A 17,441-nucleotide genomic window follows, 5' to 3' on the forward strand; every position below is an offset into this window, starting at 1 on the left:
ACTGCATGGAGCACTGGGTGTTATACGAAAACAATGGATCGTGGATCACCACATCAAAAACTAATGATGTATTGTATGGTGACTAAGATAATAAAATTAAAAAAATAAAAAATAAAAAAATAAAGTAAAATCATTACTTCTGTGCTTTTATGGTTAGTTACCCACTCAAAATCCTAAAGGATGTTACATAGCTAACCTCACAACCTCCCCAACCCCAGCTCCCTGAATAAAATAATTTATGACTCAAAAAAAAAAAAAAAGAAGGTGACATTTGAGCAAAAACTTTAAAGAGGTGACAGTGTGAGCTATGTAGGTATCTGGGGGAAGAACATTACAGGCAGAAAAAAAACAGCCAGGGCAAAAGCCCTACCTAAGGCTGAAGATTTCTCGAAGGCTGAAGCATACTGAGTGAGCAAAGGGGAGAATATAAGAGAAAAAAAGAAAAAAGCTTTAAGGTAAGTGCCCCTTTGTTTACAAAGGGGAAGCAGATCTTGGATTGGAGGACCTTTTTGGTAGGGCTAATTGCATTATTTGCAAGGCCCAGTGCACAATGAAAATACATAGCCCCTTCGTTCAAAATGAGAAAAAGTGCTGCCAGAGGTATTAAAATATAAAGCTTTTTACCTTAAAAATATTTTAGGATTTATAATATAGGGATTACTTCTAATTCAAGGCATATTGGTATTACATTGAGTAATGATACACTTTCAAGTGGCAAATAAATTGGCATTATAATTTTATACATATAAAACTTTACTATTTAATGTTTACATAATTATCTATATAATTTATATAATAATATTTTATTAATATGTCTTGATTGATCATATAATTTTCCTGCCTTGCTTTTACTACATATTCACTTATTAGATCATCAAAATCTGTATCTTTCATACCATTTTCAATTGATATAACTGAAAGCTGTCAGCAAATGCAAGATCATAAATAGTTTTTTTTTTTCAAAAATTGTTTTTCTTTGATGAGAATTTTTTGGATCTATTCTCTTAGCAACTTTTAAGTATACAATACAGTATTGTTAACTATAGTCACCTTGGTGGGCAGAGGTGGTCAAAAGGTACAAATTTCCAGTTATAAAATAAGCAAGTCATGGGGATGTAACATACAAATAATTTTTGATAATTTTTACTTTTGAGAAAGATCTTTCTGCTGATCCAACTGTTACGGGAGCTATTATGAGTATTTTATAGACTACAACAACACTGAAATAAATTTCTTATAAATTACTTCAAAATATAAATTTTAGTACATCTAAGCATCTCACAAAATAATTTCTCTAAAAAGATTGAACTCTTCATACAAATCAGTTTCATGTAAGTTTGAATGTAATTTTATTTTTATTTCATTTTTTTTAAGATTTTATTTATTTATTTGACAGAGAGAGACAATGAGAGAGTGAACACAAGCAGGGGGAGTGGGAGAGGGAGAAGCAGGCCTCCCATGGAGCAGGGAGCCCGATGCGGGGCTCGATCCCAGGACCCTGGGATCATGACCTGAGCTGAAGGCAGACGCTTAATGACTGCCCCTGAATGTAATGTTAAATGCAGATATACCCAATGCATTTTAATATTTGCTCTGACATCTCCTGTCATTCGTGGAGGTAGAACAAGAAACTGGAAGTGGCTCCGTAATTTGTGCAGAATCCAAGACACCTATTTATGTGTTTTATTGCTAGGTCTATGATTATAAGGAAAACTTTAATTTTAAAATTATTTCCTCCATTCATTGGTTCATTTGAAGCTTCATATACAAATAGTGTCCTTTTCTGTTGAATGATCTTAAATTTAATTTCTGCTTCTAAGCTTGAGGACGTGTGCTTTACCTGCAACATTTTCAAAACGGAAAATTCTAACCTCTTTGAGGAATTCTAACTCTCTGATATGCTTTATTGCAACGCTCATATGTCCGCTTTTATTTTGTCATAGCTTACTGATCAAGTCTGCACCCTGAGCGCTAGCAGCTCTGTTCCAGTGCCCAGGCCGGAGACTTAAATATCACACACCGTCAGGACTAGCTCTGGGGACACACAGGGCAGCCAGCCTCCCGTGGCTGTCCTGCTGTTGCCCCCTTAGGAAACCCCTGCTTTTTTTTTTTTTTTTAATTTTTTTATGTTCACCATCTTTTGGGTCCTAAGCCCTCACTGTCTTGCATGGCTGCAATGCCCTTCCACTGATGTTACAGTGGTCACACTCCCCATCTAGGTCCATGTCCCAGCATGCCCACCCCCTCAGGGTCCCACGGCACCCTGGACTGCTCCGAAGTGTGCAGCTGGACCAATGCTACTGGGTGGGCGCTGCCTGCCGTGCCCCAGCCCGTGTGCGTACCAGCTGCTAGCTGGACCACAAGCACATGTGCGGTCTGCTGCTCCAGGGCATCTCCGTTCCTCGGGAAGATGCTCCTCTGTCCCACTGGACTCCACTTACAAAATGCAAATTCCAATGTAAGCGTTTTAGGAATTTCAAGATGGCAACAGCAGAAGACTAAACCAAGCATGGGGCCCTTTTCAATGTAGGGCCCTGAGTGGCTGCAAAGCCAAGGTCCATGAAGCGGGAGCTGGTTCTAGGCCATCACAAAGAGCTGGGCTTTTTCTTGGAATGAAACAGGGAGCCACTGAAGGGTTTTGAGCATAGAAATGACATGACACATTTCACATGCAGTTACTAGTGAAGAATATAGGTTTTGCATTTCACACCAGAGAACAGGCCTCCAAATGCTCAGATTTAAGCACTAAACATGACTTATACAGCCATCAGGTTGCTTTTGAACATTCAGTATTTTCAAAAAGTAATTTTTTTAAAAAACACTATGTTGTACAATCTAAATACATACACTTCTAATTTTGTCAGTCACATCTCAACAAAACTGGGGGGAAAAGTAATTTCTAAATCTTTATCGAGGCCAACATTAGGTATAAACAAAGTAGATCAAGTCTACTTATAAAACGCGACCTTGATTTAATGAGATGCATTTGGTCAGAATGAACAAAAACCAAAGGAAGCAAGACAACTGCAAGAGTGTGAGGACACGCAGAAACAGGGATTTTCCTCAGGCTTCTTGCACTTAGGACCTTCCCCTTGTGTATCAGTTATGAACTAGCAGAGACTATGATGATTCCTAACTGTCACCACCTGTAGTCCACGGTGACCCCTCCAGACTCTCATTCTCTACCCGTACTCTCCCAGCTCGGGCTCCTGCTCCAGAGGTCTGCTTGGTCCAGATTTGCCCGGTTCATTCCGCCAAGAGTGACACTCAACCGGCCCCAGCCCATTTCTATTTGGGTAACACTTTCAGCCCAGGATCTGCCTCCTAAGTCATGGGCAGCCTTTGAACGGCTGCTCTTGACTCGGATTCCTTGTTCTGGTCCCATTGGCCATGGCTGCAGGGACTATGTCACAGGGTCACAACCGCCCTGCTGGAAATTATGGGTAGGACAGTTTTCCCCTTATCAGAACCTGCGAGGATTGACATGTGACATAACTGAACGCTTGCTCAAAATGTCTTCCAACACACAGCTTAAGATCTCCCATTTCAGTGTATCATCATGCCTGCGATGCTATCAGTGGTGGCCTGACTTTGGTAAACAAGGATATTTTTGTATAACAAAAATTCCTCCAAGAAAGTTAAGGCCTACTTGCAGTGCCTGATACGTAGCCAGCGCTCAATAAATGTTAGCCGAATGAGTGATGAATAATGGTTAATTTATCCAATCTAATTGTTTTCCTCAGAGAACAGCCACACTGAATGAAGACATCTTATGGACAAAAGGAAGAAACATCATCTGGAGGACATGAACATTTGACAGAGTGTGGGAAAAGGGCACAGTGGTTACAGGACCGCAGAGATCATGGATTCTAGAGCACAGGAAGAACAAATCCAGGAGGTGGGAAGTAAAAGAGAAGTTGCATTTCACTTCCCATACCTGCCCAGCCCCCACCCCAAACACTGACCAAGACAAAGCCAACACCTCAGTTGTGCCTGTTTATAATGGCCAGGAGGAAAGAATTAACACTGTTGAATGCTCCTGAAAGTCAACCAGGATGAAGACTGAAAGCTGTCCACTGATTTGGTGACACCAAACTCATTGGTGAATTTAGCAAGGGTAATCTCAGCGAAATGCAATGAAATACATAAACACAGCTGAGTGATAGAGCAACCTGAGGATCAAAGGACTATGAAAGAAAGACCTATTCTAGTCTCAGCTCAATAACCTAACTACTGTGTGACCCCGCAGAAGTCAATTTAATGCTCAGAGCCCCAGTTTTGTCATCTAAAAGGGTAACAATAATACCTGTCTACCCATGGGGTTGTTGTAAAAACTAAGTGAGATAATACGTGTGCAAGTGCTATAAGGTTGGCAAAGCTCCGCATAAAATCAAATGTATTCTGGCTGTTATCAAATAACAATGAGTAAGTCTGTTCATGTTATTTAGCCAGAAATGCATTAAAAATCTGACCAAAAACACCTGGCCAGGCATAGTAATGGCCAAATTCACTGAGAATGACAGAAATTCTGCTTAAGTAAAACAACTTTCAAAAGAAGACATTTAGATCTCACACTAAATAAATTTACTGCTGTATTTACCCCAACAATTTAAACAACATATTTTAACTATGGTTGTGCTTTTTGCCAGTCAATTGTAAATTCAAATAACTATAGTAAAAACCTTGCCAGTTGTAATCAATCACTACACATTTGTGTAGGATTTTCCAGAAGGCTTTGCATTCCATTTGCTTTCTTTGTATATCATCCATTTGGAGGATAAGAAGGTGAATAATAACTGGAAATATCTCTGGATCATCTGGGACTGCATCCTCATGTCCTGAAGTAAAGATTTCTGATAAAATTGCAGATTTGTGCCTCAGGAGAAACCAAATCTAACAAGAATCAGGGAGTTGGGGTGGGGGGAATCTATAAAGAAAAGCATTCATAACTTGGTAAAACCCTGAATTGGAATGAAAAATCTTAGTCTAGAAAAATACTGGTGAGGAGCCAAAAATGGGTGATAGTTAACACTTCCTGAGCACACACTGTGTACTGGGGCATATGTTTTTCGTGTCCAGTTCATCTGATCCTCAGGGCAAATGAAGTAGCTATAATGGTGCCATTTTTCCCACCTACAGATAAAAAACTGGGACATGCAATGAGTAATTTGCTCAAAGCCACAGAGTATCAAGTATTAAAGGTGGGAGCTGAACCATACTTTTATGGCTCCAAAGGCCGCGGCCTAAACGTGTTACACAATCTCCCTCACTTATTTCTTTAGAGAAAGTGTTTAAATTCTTGAAAACTAATCATAACTGATTACCTTAGCCGAATAGTTTCTGATTTCTCTGTTACTTTTTAATTGTCCTATAAACATTAACAACAGAGTATTAAACCAAGACAGGTGCCCTTCTGCACAAGGGGTCCTGCACATGGGGCTCACATCCAGGAAGCCTTCCCTGGCATTAAGATGAGGTGTTTCCACTCATTTTAGAAAGAAGTGGCATGAAATTATAAACACACATCAAATTTTCAGAAGTGTAAAGTTGTTCAGAGTACATCTCAGATCTCTGGGAAAGATACCACTCAAGACAAATACCAGGAATACCCTCTGTAAAGCTGCCTGCCTAGATCACACAATTTCCAACTTTAAGTTTAGTGTATCAGAAACATGTAGAGGCCTTGTTAGAAGAGACTGCTCTGATTCAGCAGGTCTGGGTGAGGCCGGGGAATCTGCATGCCTCACAAGTTCCGAGGTGACCACTTTGAAAATCACCAGACTAGACAAAAAAGCAGCTGTCATGTTTAGATTCACTGGAAAGCCCTCTTTCCAAAAAAATACCTCAGGAAGGAAGCAAAAGTAAAAACTCCTTTTACAGGAAAAAGAGCCCATCACTATACATTCAGCAAGAAAAGGAAAGCTATAGCCCCAAAAGGATAATCCTCTATATACTGATCCTCTCACTCAACAGTTATTCATTGATATCTAATATATACCTGATGCTGTCCTAGGAGCTGAGGTTACAGCAGTAAACGCAGATGAAGAGTCTGTGCTTTCATGAAGCTTACATTTGAGTGGGCAGAGGCAGGCAATAAACAAATTTAACAAGTAAACACTGCATAGAGTATGTTAGTTGGTGATACATGCTATAAAGAAAAATCAAGCATGGTAAGGATAAGTGTGGGGTGGGGCTGTTTTCTTACATGGGGTGGTCAGGGAAGGTCACTGAGAAGACATAGGAGCAAAGACCTGCAGGACAAGGAGGTATAAGCCAGGAGCAAGAAAGAGTTCCAGGCAGAGGGGATAGCAAGTGCAAAGGCCCTGAGCTGGGAACCCACACTTGCTGTGTTTGAGGAACAGCACATATAAAAAAGAATGTTCTTGGGGCGCCTGGGTGGCTCAGTCGTTAAGCGTCTGCCTTCGGCTCAGGTCATGATCCCAGGGTCCTGGGATCGAGTCCCACATCGGGCTCCCTGCTCTGTGGGGTGCCTGCTTCTCTTCTCCCTCTCCCACTCCCCCTGCTTGTGTTCCCTCTCTCACTATCTCTCTCTCTGTCAAATAAATAAATAAAATCTTAAAAAAAAAAAAAAAAGAATGTTCTTAATCACTATGGACAAGGGAACTGTTCTACTATCCTCAAGGATTAATGGGCAAAATGATACTGAGTATGTGAACTTCAAAAATCTGGGAAGAAAACATGTGGATAATTTCTCTTCATTCTGGTACCACGATGTTTTAAGAACCCAATCTTACATAAAATGTAGTTACAAATCACATCAGGTTTTGTTTTCCTTTTGGATTTTGTTTTGATCTGCTTTCCTGTCAGGGTCATTGCTGAGAAGAGAAGCCCAGATGTTTTCCGGCGACAATCAGCAGAAATGCGGGTGTCCTGTTGCAGAAGTTAGTGGTGCTCCCACCCCTATCTACTCAGGACTTGCTGCTCCCATTCACACAAATGGCTTCTCACTGCAAGAGCCTGTTGCTCTCTGCCCACACACTTACCATGTCCACGTAGAGGTGAGGCTAGAAGTGCCACGGTGTTAACACCCTAGAAGTAGCCCCCAGCCAATAATGGACAGATGTGGTTGAATACAGAGGAGCTTCTTTGCCTCTTGGGTGGAACTCTGAGGCATGCCCTTCACAGTCCCCCAGACAATGCCAGTGGGATTGAGTCCCAGTTGCCCAAAGTGGTAACCTACTCTTTTAACATACCTCTTAGTGGCTTCCTTTCCTTCACTGTCTCACTTCCCCACTCCCCGGCTGGTGCTTCCTGGGCTCACCCCCCAAATACACTACCTTCACAATCCCAGCCTCAGGGTCTGTTTTAGTAGGGGGTGTGCCAGCCTAAGACAAGTATCTTCTGGCTAAGGAGTCACACCACTGCAAGAGAAAGCACCTCTGATCCACTGGTCAGTCTCCCCATTGTCTTCTTAATTTAAGCCATGCTATTTATTTTACTACTGACCCAGCGATTTTCATTACATGTATCTGCTCTGTCAGACAACTCATAGTCCCCACAGTCAAACTGCTTCATATAACTCTCAGACCATTTTTAGAGGTATTTTATCAAGTGAATCACAAATAGCTTTACCTTAGTTGTCATTGCAAAAATGAGGGTAGCATGCAATTTCTTGAATGGCCATTCCTAAGAAGAGACATCCAGATTTAGACTCATTTGTTTACCTATAATAGTAAATTTCATTATTTTAAATGTGCATCCTTAATACAATCTGTGCTTGTTAGATGGACTGCCGTGCTCCCTCCAAGTTCACTAGCTGTGGGTGGCATGGCAATATGATCCTTACTAAGCATCTTTAGGTCATCATCTTACATAATTTCAGTGGGTTTTAAAAGCTGATACATGTTCTGGTTTTTAAGCACAAAGCCATGTTTTCAGTTGAAGATAAAATTTTAAAAGTGCTATACTTAAAAGTTTCCATTTAAGAAGAATAGTGAAATCACAAAAGCTAGAAACGTCATGTTATCAGGAAATTTAGCAGAGCAGGAAGTGAAGCCAACAACAGGTACATGTTTATAAACAATTCATCTGGTGAAGTAAAATTGTGGCCAGAATTTGAACTGATCTGTGGGAGCCAGTGGGTTTTTGTATAATTTGGTAGTGACCAATGTTTTCTGCTTAAAAGCCAACTTTAAGAAAAATAAAGTGTTTACTGGCAGGCATGTTGTGGTGAATGTCTAATGGAATGAGCTTTACTGAGTCCCATGGGGGAGAGTGCTAGTCTCATAATTTAGATTACCAAATTTACTGAATAGAAGAACATCACAGAACAAATGACACTAAAGTTTTCAGATCTGGAAATATTAATGTTTTATTCTGAAATTGTTATAAATTTTCAGGAAGTGGCAAAGAGAGGACAGAGTGGCTCTGTGTATCCTTCACCCAGTTCCCCCCAATGGTTATTTCTTGCATAACTCAAGTATGTTGTCAAAACCAGGAGGCTGACATCAGTACGATATGTGTATCATTTTATGACATGTGGAAGTTCAAAGAACGATCACTGCAATTAGATACAGAACTCTTGGGGTGCCTGGGTGGCTCAGTCAGTTAAGCGTCTGCCTTCAACTCAGGTCATGGTCTCAGGGCCCTGGTTTCGAGCCCCATGTTGGGCTCCCTGCTCAGTGTGGAGCCTGCTTCTCCCTCTCCCTCTGCTCCCTCCCTGCTCATGCTCATTCTCTCTCTCAAATAAATGAATTAAATCTTAAAAAAAAAAAAAAAAAAAAAGATACAGAACTCTTCCATCACCAGAGATCTACTGATGTTGATATCTTACCAGTTTGAATGAAGTGTAGAAACCTTACTTCCTTGTAAGTTCCTTCACCCTCCCTTGTTTACAACATAATTGTCATCAAACAATGCTTTATTTTTTGATTCATCAAACACGGTTTTTTAAACTCAAGAGGAGAAACACTCTTCCTTGCTAATGTTCCAAGATTCATTCTTTTTTCATCTCCTTTTTTTTTTTTTCAAGAACTTCCCTTATCCCTTCTTTTAGGGGAGGTACACTGGCAACTAATTCTCTTAGGTTTTCCTTTGTCTGAACATATCTTTATTTACCCTTTATTCCTGACAGATAATTACACTGGGTATACCATCCTGGGCTGACAGTTCTTTTCTTTCATTACTTCAGAATATTCTACTTCCTTCTAGATTTCATGATTTCTGATGAGAAATCCACTATAATTCAAATTATTCTTCTTTCCTATAGGTAAGGTATCATCTCTCTCACTGCTTTCAGATTTTTTCTTTGTCTTTAGTGTTCTGAAGTTTAACTATGATGTGTCTTAGAGGGGGTGTGAGTTTATCCTGTTTGGGGTTTGCTCAGTTTCTTAAAGCTCTAGATTTATGCCTTTGCCAAAACTGGGGAATTTTCAGTCATTACTTCTTTGAATACTTTTCAACCCCACTCTCTTTCTCCTCTCCTTGGGGACTCTGATGACATGAATGTTAGATCTTTTGCTATAGTTCTCAGGGGTCTCTGAGGGTCTCTTCACTTTTTTCCAGCCTATTCTCTTTCTATTGTCCATATTGGGTGATTTCTATTGTTACCCTCTTCAGATTCATTGATTCTTTACTCTGAGCTCTCCCATCTGCTGTTGAGCCATCTGTCAATTTTTTTTTTTTAATTTAAGTCACTGTACTTTTCAGTTCCAAATTCCCATTTGGTTCTTCTTTATATCTTCTATTTTTTTGCTGAGACTTTAAATATTTTCATTTGTTTCAAGCATGTTCCTGATTGCTCATGGAAGCAGTTCTATGATGACTGCTTAAAATCCTTATATTGGGCGCCTGGGTGGCTCAGTTGGTTAAGCGACTGCCTTCGGCTCAGGTCATGATCCTGGAGTCCTGGGATCGAGTCCCACATCGGGCTCCCTGCTCGGCAGAGAGCCTGCTTCTCCCTCTGACCCTCCTCCCTCTCATGCTCTCTGTCTCTCATTCTCTCTCTCGCAAATAAATAAAAAATTTAAAAAAAAAAAAATCCTTATATTATTCCAGACCTGTGTCATCTATGTACTGGCATCTGTTGATTATTTCTTATGTGAGTTGATGTTTTCCTGATTCTTGATATTTTGTAGTTGATGCATGATTTTCAGTTGTACCCTGGATAGCTTAGGTATTATGTTATGAGATTTTAGATCATAGTTCAATCTGTTTTAGCATGCCTCCTCTGACACATGCTAGTGGGAGAAGCAGGGTGCCACCTCACCACTGCCAGGTGGGGGTGAAGGTCCAGGCTCCCCACCCTATTTGTCTTGACACTTGGGGGGAGCTCCTTCTGTGGGTTGGGGTGAGATTTCAGGCTCCCTTCTAGGCCTCCTCTGACACTCTCCCTGGATAGGAGAGGAAGGGGCACCTTGCTGCTGCCCACTGATACCACATCAGGGTGAGGGAGGCCTTGTTCCTGCTGGATGGTGGTGAACTCCAGGATTCCATGTGACTTCCAATGACAACTTGGGGGAGGGGAGAGGGAGAAGCTGTCATCTCCAAGTGGGAATGAAATTCTTCCCACTCCTCTGATTGCACCCTGGAAGTGGGGGATGTGGTGCCCTGTGAAGCCAGGCCTTTGCTGTTGGGGTGCAGCTGGGGATTTTTCCATGGTATCTGGATGGAGTAAGGCAACTAGTATCTAGAAGTTTCTGTCTCACAGGGTTGCCCCTTTCCCAGTCCTCTGGCTGTAGAGAACAGACTTTTCTTGCCACTCTGTCTGAGACTATTGGTCTTTCTGGGTTGCCAGTTTTTCCAGCATCCAGCCTGGGACTCATGAGGCAAAACAACAACAAAAAACAAACCCATGTCATTCCTCGGGTCCTGGGGTCCCCTGGCCAGTCTACCTTCTTCTCCCCATCCTACAGAATTTTCTTATGTTTCTTTTATATATAATGCCCAGAGTTTTTACTTGTACTTAGTGAGAGGAGTAGAGAGAAGTGTGTCTACTTCATCTTGGTCTGAAGCCATAGCTACTGGGCATATTTTTAAAGTGGAAAAAGAATACATATGTCTAATTTTTTTCAACCCTTAGAATGAAGAAAGCATTGAAGTTCACATGGCACATTTGAATGCACTCTTTCTTTTCATCCTCAAAACAATCTTGTAAAGTTGGTCTTGTTGGCATCTCCCTTTCTCTGAGGGGATAACGGATTAGGAAGTGGCAGGTCGGACCCAGAGTCTCACACGGACCCAGGGCTGAGGGCAGAATCAGATCATTCCACTGCCACACTGTTTGAGCCAGACAAGGTAGAAGCATGAGTACACAGAGGTGAAAAACCGGCCAGTGAGATTTGAATTTACTTTTTTAAATACTCTTATTGTGGCTTCTCTTGTACCCCATTCTGGTCTCCTTGTCTCTGCTTATGCAGCAGGACTGGACAAGCTATGCAACCAACAGCATCAGCAGAGCCTGTTTCCTAGAGCCATAGGTAAGAGCACTGCAGAGCCTTGGCCCTGCCCCACTGGATGTGTGGGACCGCCCCTCCCGTAAGAATATCTCCTCTACCAAGCCCTGGCCTCCTGCCCAGCCACAGCACAGTGCAAGTATTCCACTACAACCTTCTCCAAGTCTGCCGTGGTAGCCCTGGAGCTTGCTTTTCCCCTTCATCCTCTTCTCGGCATAAACCGAAAGGTTGCACTTGGTATTGTTCAACTGGTAAAATCAGAGGTTAAAAAGAACTGGTTCAGGGGCACCTGGGTGGCTCCGTCAGTTGAGCATCTGCCTTCGGCTCAGGTCATGATCCCAGGGTCCTGGGATCAAGTCCCACATCGGGCTCCCTGCTCAGCGGGGTGCCTGCTTCTCACTCTGCCCCTTCCCCCCACTCATGCTTGTGTACGCTCGCGCTCTCTCTCTTTCTCTCTCCGAAATAAATAAATAAAATCTTTAAAAAAAAAAAAAAAGAACTGGTTCATTGGGTGACTAATAGTGTCATCACCTGGCTGGCCTTGTTGCACTGCAGATGGGTTAGCTTGTCCAGTGTTGGCTGTGGGGACCTCTGTCTTTGGCACACCCAGTCCCCCTGATGGTGCGCACCCTACTCATTCTGGTCAAACCATGTTCCTCTAAAACACTAAATTTCTACATTTTTCCAAAAGCACTCACTGCACATAAAAGTAAATTTCCTACACCCCAAGCTTTTAGGCAAAACCTAAGATTGGCTGAAAAACTGGGATTCTGCAGACTTACAAGTGCATGGGATAGGACCTCAGAAAAGTCGAGACTTCAACCTTCTCTCCTTCAATTTTTCAGTAAAATTTGCACTCCAGGATGAGGTGCCATGTTTGGCTTGTGGCCTCAAGCATCCCTTGAGAGATCACTACATACTCCCAAGATAGATGCATGCCAGCTTGAGAAGCAGAACACTGGATGAAATGTCACATCAAACCACAAATTCCTTATACCTGAAACGAATATAACACTGTACGACAATTATACTTCAATAATAAGCTTAAAAAAAAACCCTACAAGCTCTTTCATATGATGCAATACCATGCACTAAACACATTTGTGTGCATTTGTGTGCCTACTAAACTTTATAAAAAACGCGCTTGGGTGGCTCAGTCATTAAGCGTCTGCCTTCGGCTCAGGTCATGATCCCAGAGTCCTGGGATCGAGCCCCGCATCAGGCTCCCTGCTCCGCGGGAAGCCTGCTTCTCCCTCTCCCACTCCCCCTGCTTGTGTTCCCTCTCTCACTGTGTCTCTCTGTCAAATAAATAAATAAAATCTTTAAAAATAAAGAAATAAAAAATAAATAAATACAAAACGAGTCCAAAACCAATGAGCAAAACTAATATGATAAAAGGCTGTTTCTGCATGTTGCTAAACAACACAGGATATATTTCAGAAAAAGTTCAAAAAAGGTGGGACGACAAAGTACTTCCTAGTGGAGATGTACTCAATGATAAACAACTAACGACAAAGAGTCTTTTATTTAATCTCCAATGACACAAATGTAAAGCTTTATAAATTCTCACCACTGGTCATGCAGCTCTGTAGTCATGCAGTCTTAGCACTCTTTGACTTAGATAGGAAAAGATGAGTCTAAATTAGCAAGACTCCTGAATTACATACTTTTGGAAAGAAATAGAACTAACTTTATTTTGCTTTAACTGTATACAGCAACCAGAATTAAGCTACAATGTGTTAACCCAACAACACAGCTTGAAAGGGCCTGCGTAGAGTGGCTAGATTTCCACTGGACATGTATTCCTGAAGACTAATCTTCACAGGGAATGCCAGGCATTTCTTAAAATCACCAATTATCTGAGGAAAATCTGCACCAGGAAAGCAACAGTAGAGCATAAACATTAAAATAAATAAATAAATAAAAGCATACAGAAAAAAGAAAGCCAATTCAAAAGAAGATAATAATTGTCTTCAGAGTGAAAAGGGAGGATATCACATCAATAAAGAAGAAGAGACTTTTTTCCCCATCTCCTAGAAGTGAAAAAATAAAACTGCTAAAATTAAAAATTTAAGCGGCAGGTGATAGAGAATGCACACAACTGAAAAGCAAATTACCAATGCTGGAAGATTGAGCTAACAAATTCTTTCAGAACTTAGAACCAAAAGACAAAGAGATGGAAACTAGGAAACAACAGCTATAATATTTGAAGGCGAGAAGTGGTAGTTCTGGAAATACAAGTTCCAAAAAGAGAAAATCAACAGCTGGAGGGAAGGAAATGATTTTGTTCATTATTAAAGATATTATCAATGGGATGACTTGACCCTTGAGCTTGAATATAAGAGTTTTCAGATTGAAGTGGCTGAATGAGACAGGAATACATGAATACATGAAAAAACAGCTATACCTACACTATCAGTAGATTCACTGATATGAAACAAAGAACAAAATAAAAAAAATCCTAAAAGCTTCCAGAAAGGAAAAAAAGGCATTTCCTATGAAGAAATAAGATCCAGATTGACACTGACATCTTTTCAGCAACACTGCAAGCAAGGGGGCAATGGGGCAGTATCTTCACAGTTATGAGAGAAAGGAAATGTTTAAGCTGGGATTATCCTATACCCAGTCAAATTCCATTTAACTGTGAAGGCGGATGAAAAGCTTCCAGAAGTTCCCCAGTCCTGAACTCTCAAAAAAGTTATTAAAGGATGATGAGCAGCAAAACTCAAAAAGGAATCCAAGAAGTAGACAAGAGTATAAGGAACAGTGATGAGCAAAGTAATAAATATTAACTCAGAGATAAATTTAAATAAATGCTATTAATAAAAATGATTTACAACAATCCAGAATGCAGTTATCAGTTGGTCTCAACACTGGAAATGACAGGGGTAGGAAAGTCAAAGTAAAAGTGTGCAAGGTGAGAGACAGAGAGAGGGAGAAACTTTAGGTAGTGAGAAAAAATACAAATGAGTTTAAATATCTGAACTTAAACTACATGGGGGCTGCTGAAGTACAAGGTACACCTTGAGGGAGAAAATGGAAAGCAGCGGCAGCAACAAGCATAGTCAAACTAACCAACAGCAACAAAGGAAAAAAACAAAGTATGGTGAATGGAAAAAATAAATTAAGAGAGGAAGAATAGCTCTAAACATCATTATCATAATCATAATAAATATAAACAAGTCAAAGTACCCAATTAAAGATCAGGGACTCTGAGTGTGGCTGAAAGGAAAAAGCCAGTTGTATTTTATTTGGGCCATGCTTAAAAACAAAATGTCACAGGGCGGTTGAATTAAGAGATGGAGAAAGATAAACCAGATAAAGGCTAACAGAAAAAAAAAAATAGCAAAAATAGTTTCATAAAAAATGGGATATAAGAAAAAAAGTCTTAAAAAGGACAAAGAGGGGCACCTGGATGGCTCAGTCAGTTAAGCGTCCAACTCTTAATTTCAGGTCAAGTCATGATCTCAGTGTCGAGAGATGGAGCCCCAAGTTGGGCTCATGCTGGGCATGGAACCTGCTTAAGATCATCTCTCTCTACCCCTCTCCCTCCCTCCACTCTCTCTCCCTCTCTTAAAAAAAAAAAAAAAGGACAAAGAGGAATGTTTCCTACTGACAAAAGATACGATTCACTAAGAACACTTGAGCAGCCTGGATAAAAATGCCTGTCAGTCTTGAAATCTTGTCATCATCAGGTTGGGTGTCATTGTCAAGTCAGTGAACAAAACAAATCCCAGCCTTTGTGGAACTTTTGTTCTAGTGGAAGACAGACCAAAACCCTAATAAGCAACCAAACTATACAGTGTACCTGATGGGGATGAGTGCTAAAAAACTAAAAAAAAACAGGGAAGGGTGAAAGGAAGTGCAATTTCAAGTGCAGTTAATAAAGGAAGACCTTACTGAGAAGGTAACATATGAGCAAAATCTCAAGGCTGAGGGGGCAACCATGAAGACTTCTGAAGGAAGACAATTCCAGGCCGAGGACCCCGCAAGAGCTGGAGGGGGAAGTGGGCTCAAGATGGAAGAGCTCAGTAGCAATGGGAGGAAAAACCAGACATCCAGGAAACAGAAACTAAGGCTCCCTCCCTGAATGATTTTAGAAAGTTTCAAAATAAAACACATGAGGTCAGCTAACTGAAAAATGACATAACCCAAAAGATTACTAAAATGAAGAGAATTTTAGAGATGTGTGACGTGAAGTCAAGGAGACCTGAATTTAATCCGAAGAGATTATTGGATTGTGACTATAACTAAAACAGCCGAAGCCTATTCAATTGCATTTCACCCACTGTGAAGGAAGACTGTTTTTACAGAGAAAGGCTTAGTTGGAGTAGGATTCAGAAAACAGAGTTTGAGAGACAAAATGTGACTATGAGTTTCCAGCAATGTCTGTGGGAGAGGGTATACTGATGAGTGGAATTGAAAAATGGGTTTATTTAACAGATATAGGTCTTCCTCCACTTATAATAGGGCTCTGTCCAAGAAACCCACCATGAGTTGAAAATGCATTTAATACGCCCAACTTACTGAACATCACAGCTTAGCCTAGTCCACCTTCAGTGTGCTCTGAACCTCCCAGTAGCCTACAGGTGGGTAAAATCATCCACCACAAAGCCTGTTTTATAATAAAGTATTGAATACCTCATGTAACTTATTGCCTAGTGTACTGAAGGTTATATGGGTACAGTATGGCTGTAAGTGCATTGGTTGCTGACCCTTGTGATCACGTGGCTGACTGGAAGCTGTGCTCACTGCCTCCCCTCCGCCCAGCATCACAAGAGAGTACTCTACTGCAAATCGCTAGCCCAGGAAAAGATCAAAATTCAAAGTTCGAAATAGGATTTCTACCGAATGCCTATCACTTTCACACCATCCTAAAGTCGAAAAATCCTAAGTTGGGGGCGCCTGGGTGGTTCAGTTGGTTAAGCGACTGCCTTCGGCTCAGGTCATGATCCTGGAGTCCCGGGATCGAGTCCCACATCGGGCTCCCTGCTCGGCAGGGAGTCCGCTTCTCCCTCTGACCCTCCCCCCTCTCATGCTCTCTGTCTCTCATTCTCTCTCTCTCAAATAAATAAATAAAAAATCTTTAAAAAAAAAAAAAAGAAAAATCCTAAGTTGAACCATCCTAAGTTGGGGACTGTCTGAACATTTTTCATTTTAATCATAAAGATAGATGTATTTGGAAATTATGAGGTCATTAGAATCATCCAACTCATATCAGGATGAGAAAGCAACCTTAAGTAGTGGTAATTTCTCATACAGGTTTCCTATAAGAGGAGAGTGTACTTATCAAAAGGGCTTGAGTGTCTAGTCCCAAGGACACTTTTGCCAACATATACTAATAAAATGGCATTCTGATTGATTCGGTATTCTTATGTGAGTTTGGTTCTAATAGTCAGTAGCCTGGAACTATCTGAATACGTAGAAACACAAGGGACCTAGAAGCTAAGGGCCAAGCTTTGAAAAGTAGTTATTACACTGCAATAAAGCTAGGTCAACCATTAGTAGCCCTCCCAGGTGTCACCCATACCTCAGCCTTCATCCCTCTAACCAGATGTTGGAAATGCTATATTGGAGAAAGAGCCCTGGACTTAACAGTACGGTGATGTACCCCACCCAGGGCTCCATTACCACTAGCCACACAATCCTGAGTGGTGTCACTTAATCTCTCAGATCCTCAGAGAGTTATACAGCCTTTAAAATGGGAGTAATAATGGCTCTTCTACCTCACTGGCTTGTTTTAATGCTCAGAATCTAAATCTAAATCTAAAACAAACAGCTATGTGAATAGAAGATATTAATACTAGCATCGTTGCATGCCCTGCAGCAATGAGTATATAATTGATATGCCGAAGCACATTACCACAATTATCTGAAAATTGAAGACAAGATGAAAAACCACCAACCCACCGAACAAAATATAGGAAATCCTACCTCTCGGCAACTGGTTTGGCAATGTTTTCAAAAATGGTCTCTTGGTTTGCACCCTGATCAAAAATCTTTTGAAATCTGCAAATATGAAAGTAG

The 17,441-nt window shown here is 41.0% G+C and overlaps 1 protein-coding gene across 2 annotated transcripts in view; it reads right to left on the bottom strand.

Annotated features, from left to right (window-relative positions):
* KIF6 (kinesin family member 6) overlaps positions 1 to 17,441 on the bottom strand; it is a 296,650-nt gene that overhangs the window by 269,804 nt on the left and 9,405 nt on the right. For both annotated transcript variants that reach the window (XM_081828121.1, XM_081828120.1), the window contains exon 3: positions 17,349 to 17,423. In XM_081828121.1, the coding sequence (XP_081684247.1) occupies positions 17,349 to 17,423 (75 nt within the window). The remainder of the gene's footprint in view (positions 1 to 17,348; positions 17,424 to 17,441) is intronic.

The sequence above is a fragment of the Leptonychotes weddellii genome, chromosome 8 (assembly GCF_054177405.1).
Source record: "Leptonychotes weddellii isolate Sample4059 chromosome 8, ASM5417740v2, whole genome shotgun sequence".
Classification (NCBI taxonomy): domain Eukaryota; kingdom Metazoa; phylum Chordata; class Mammalia; order Carnivora; family Phocidae; genus Leptonychotes; species Leptonychotes weddellii.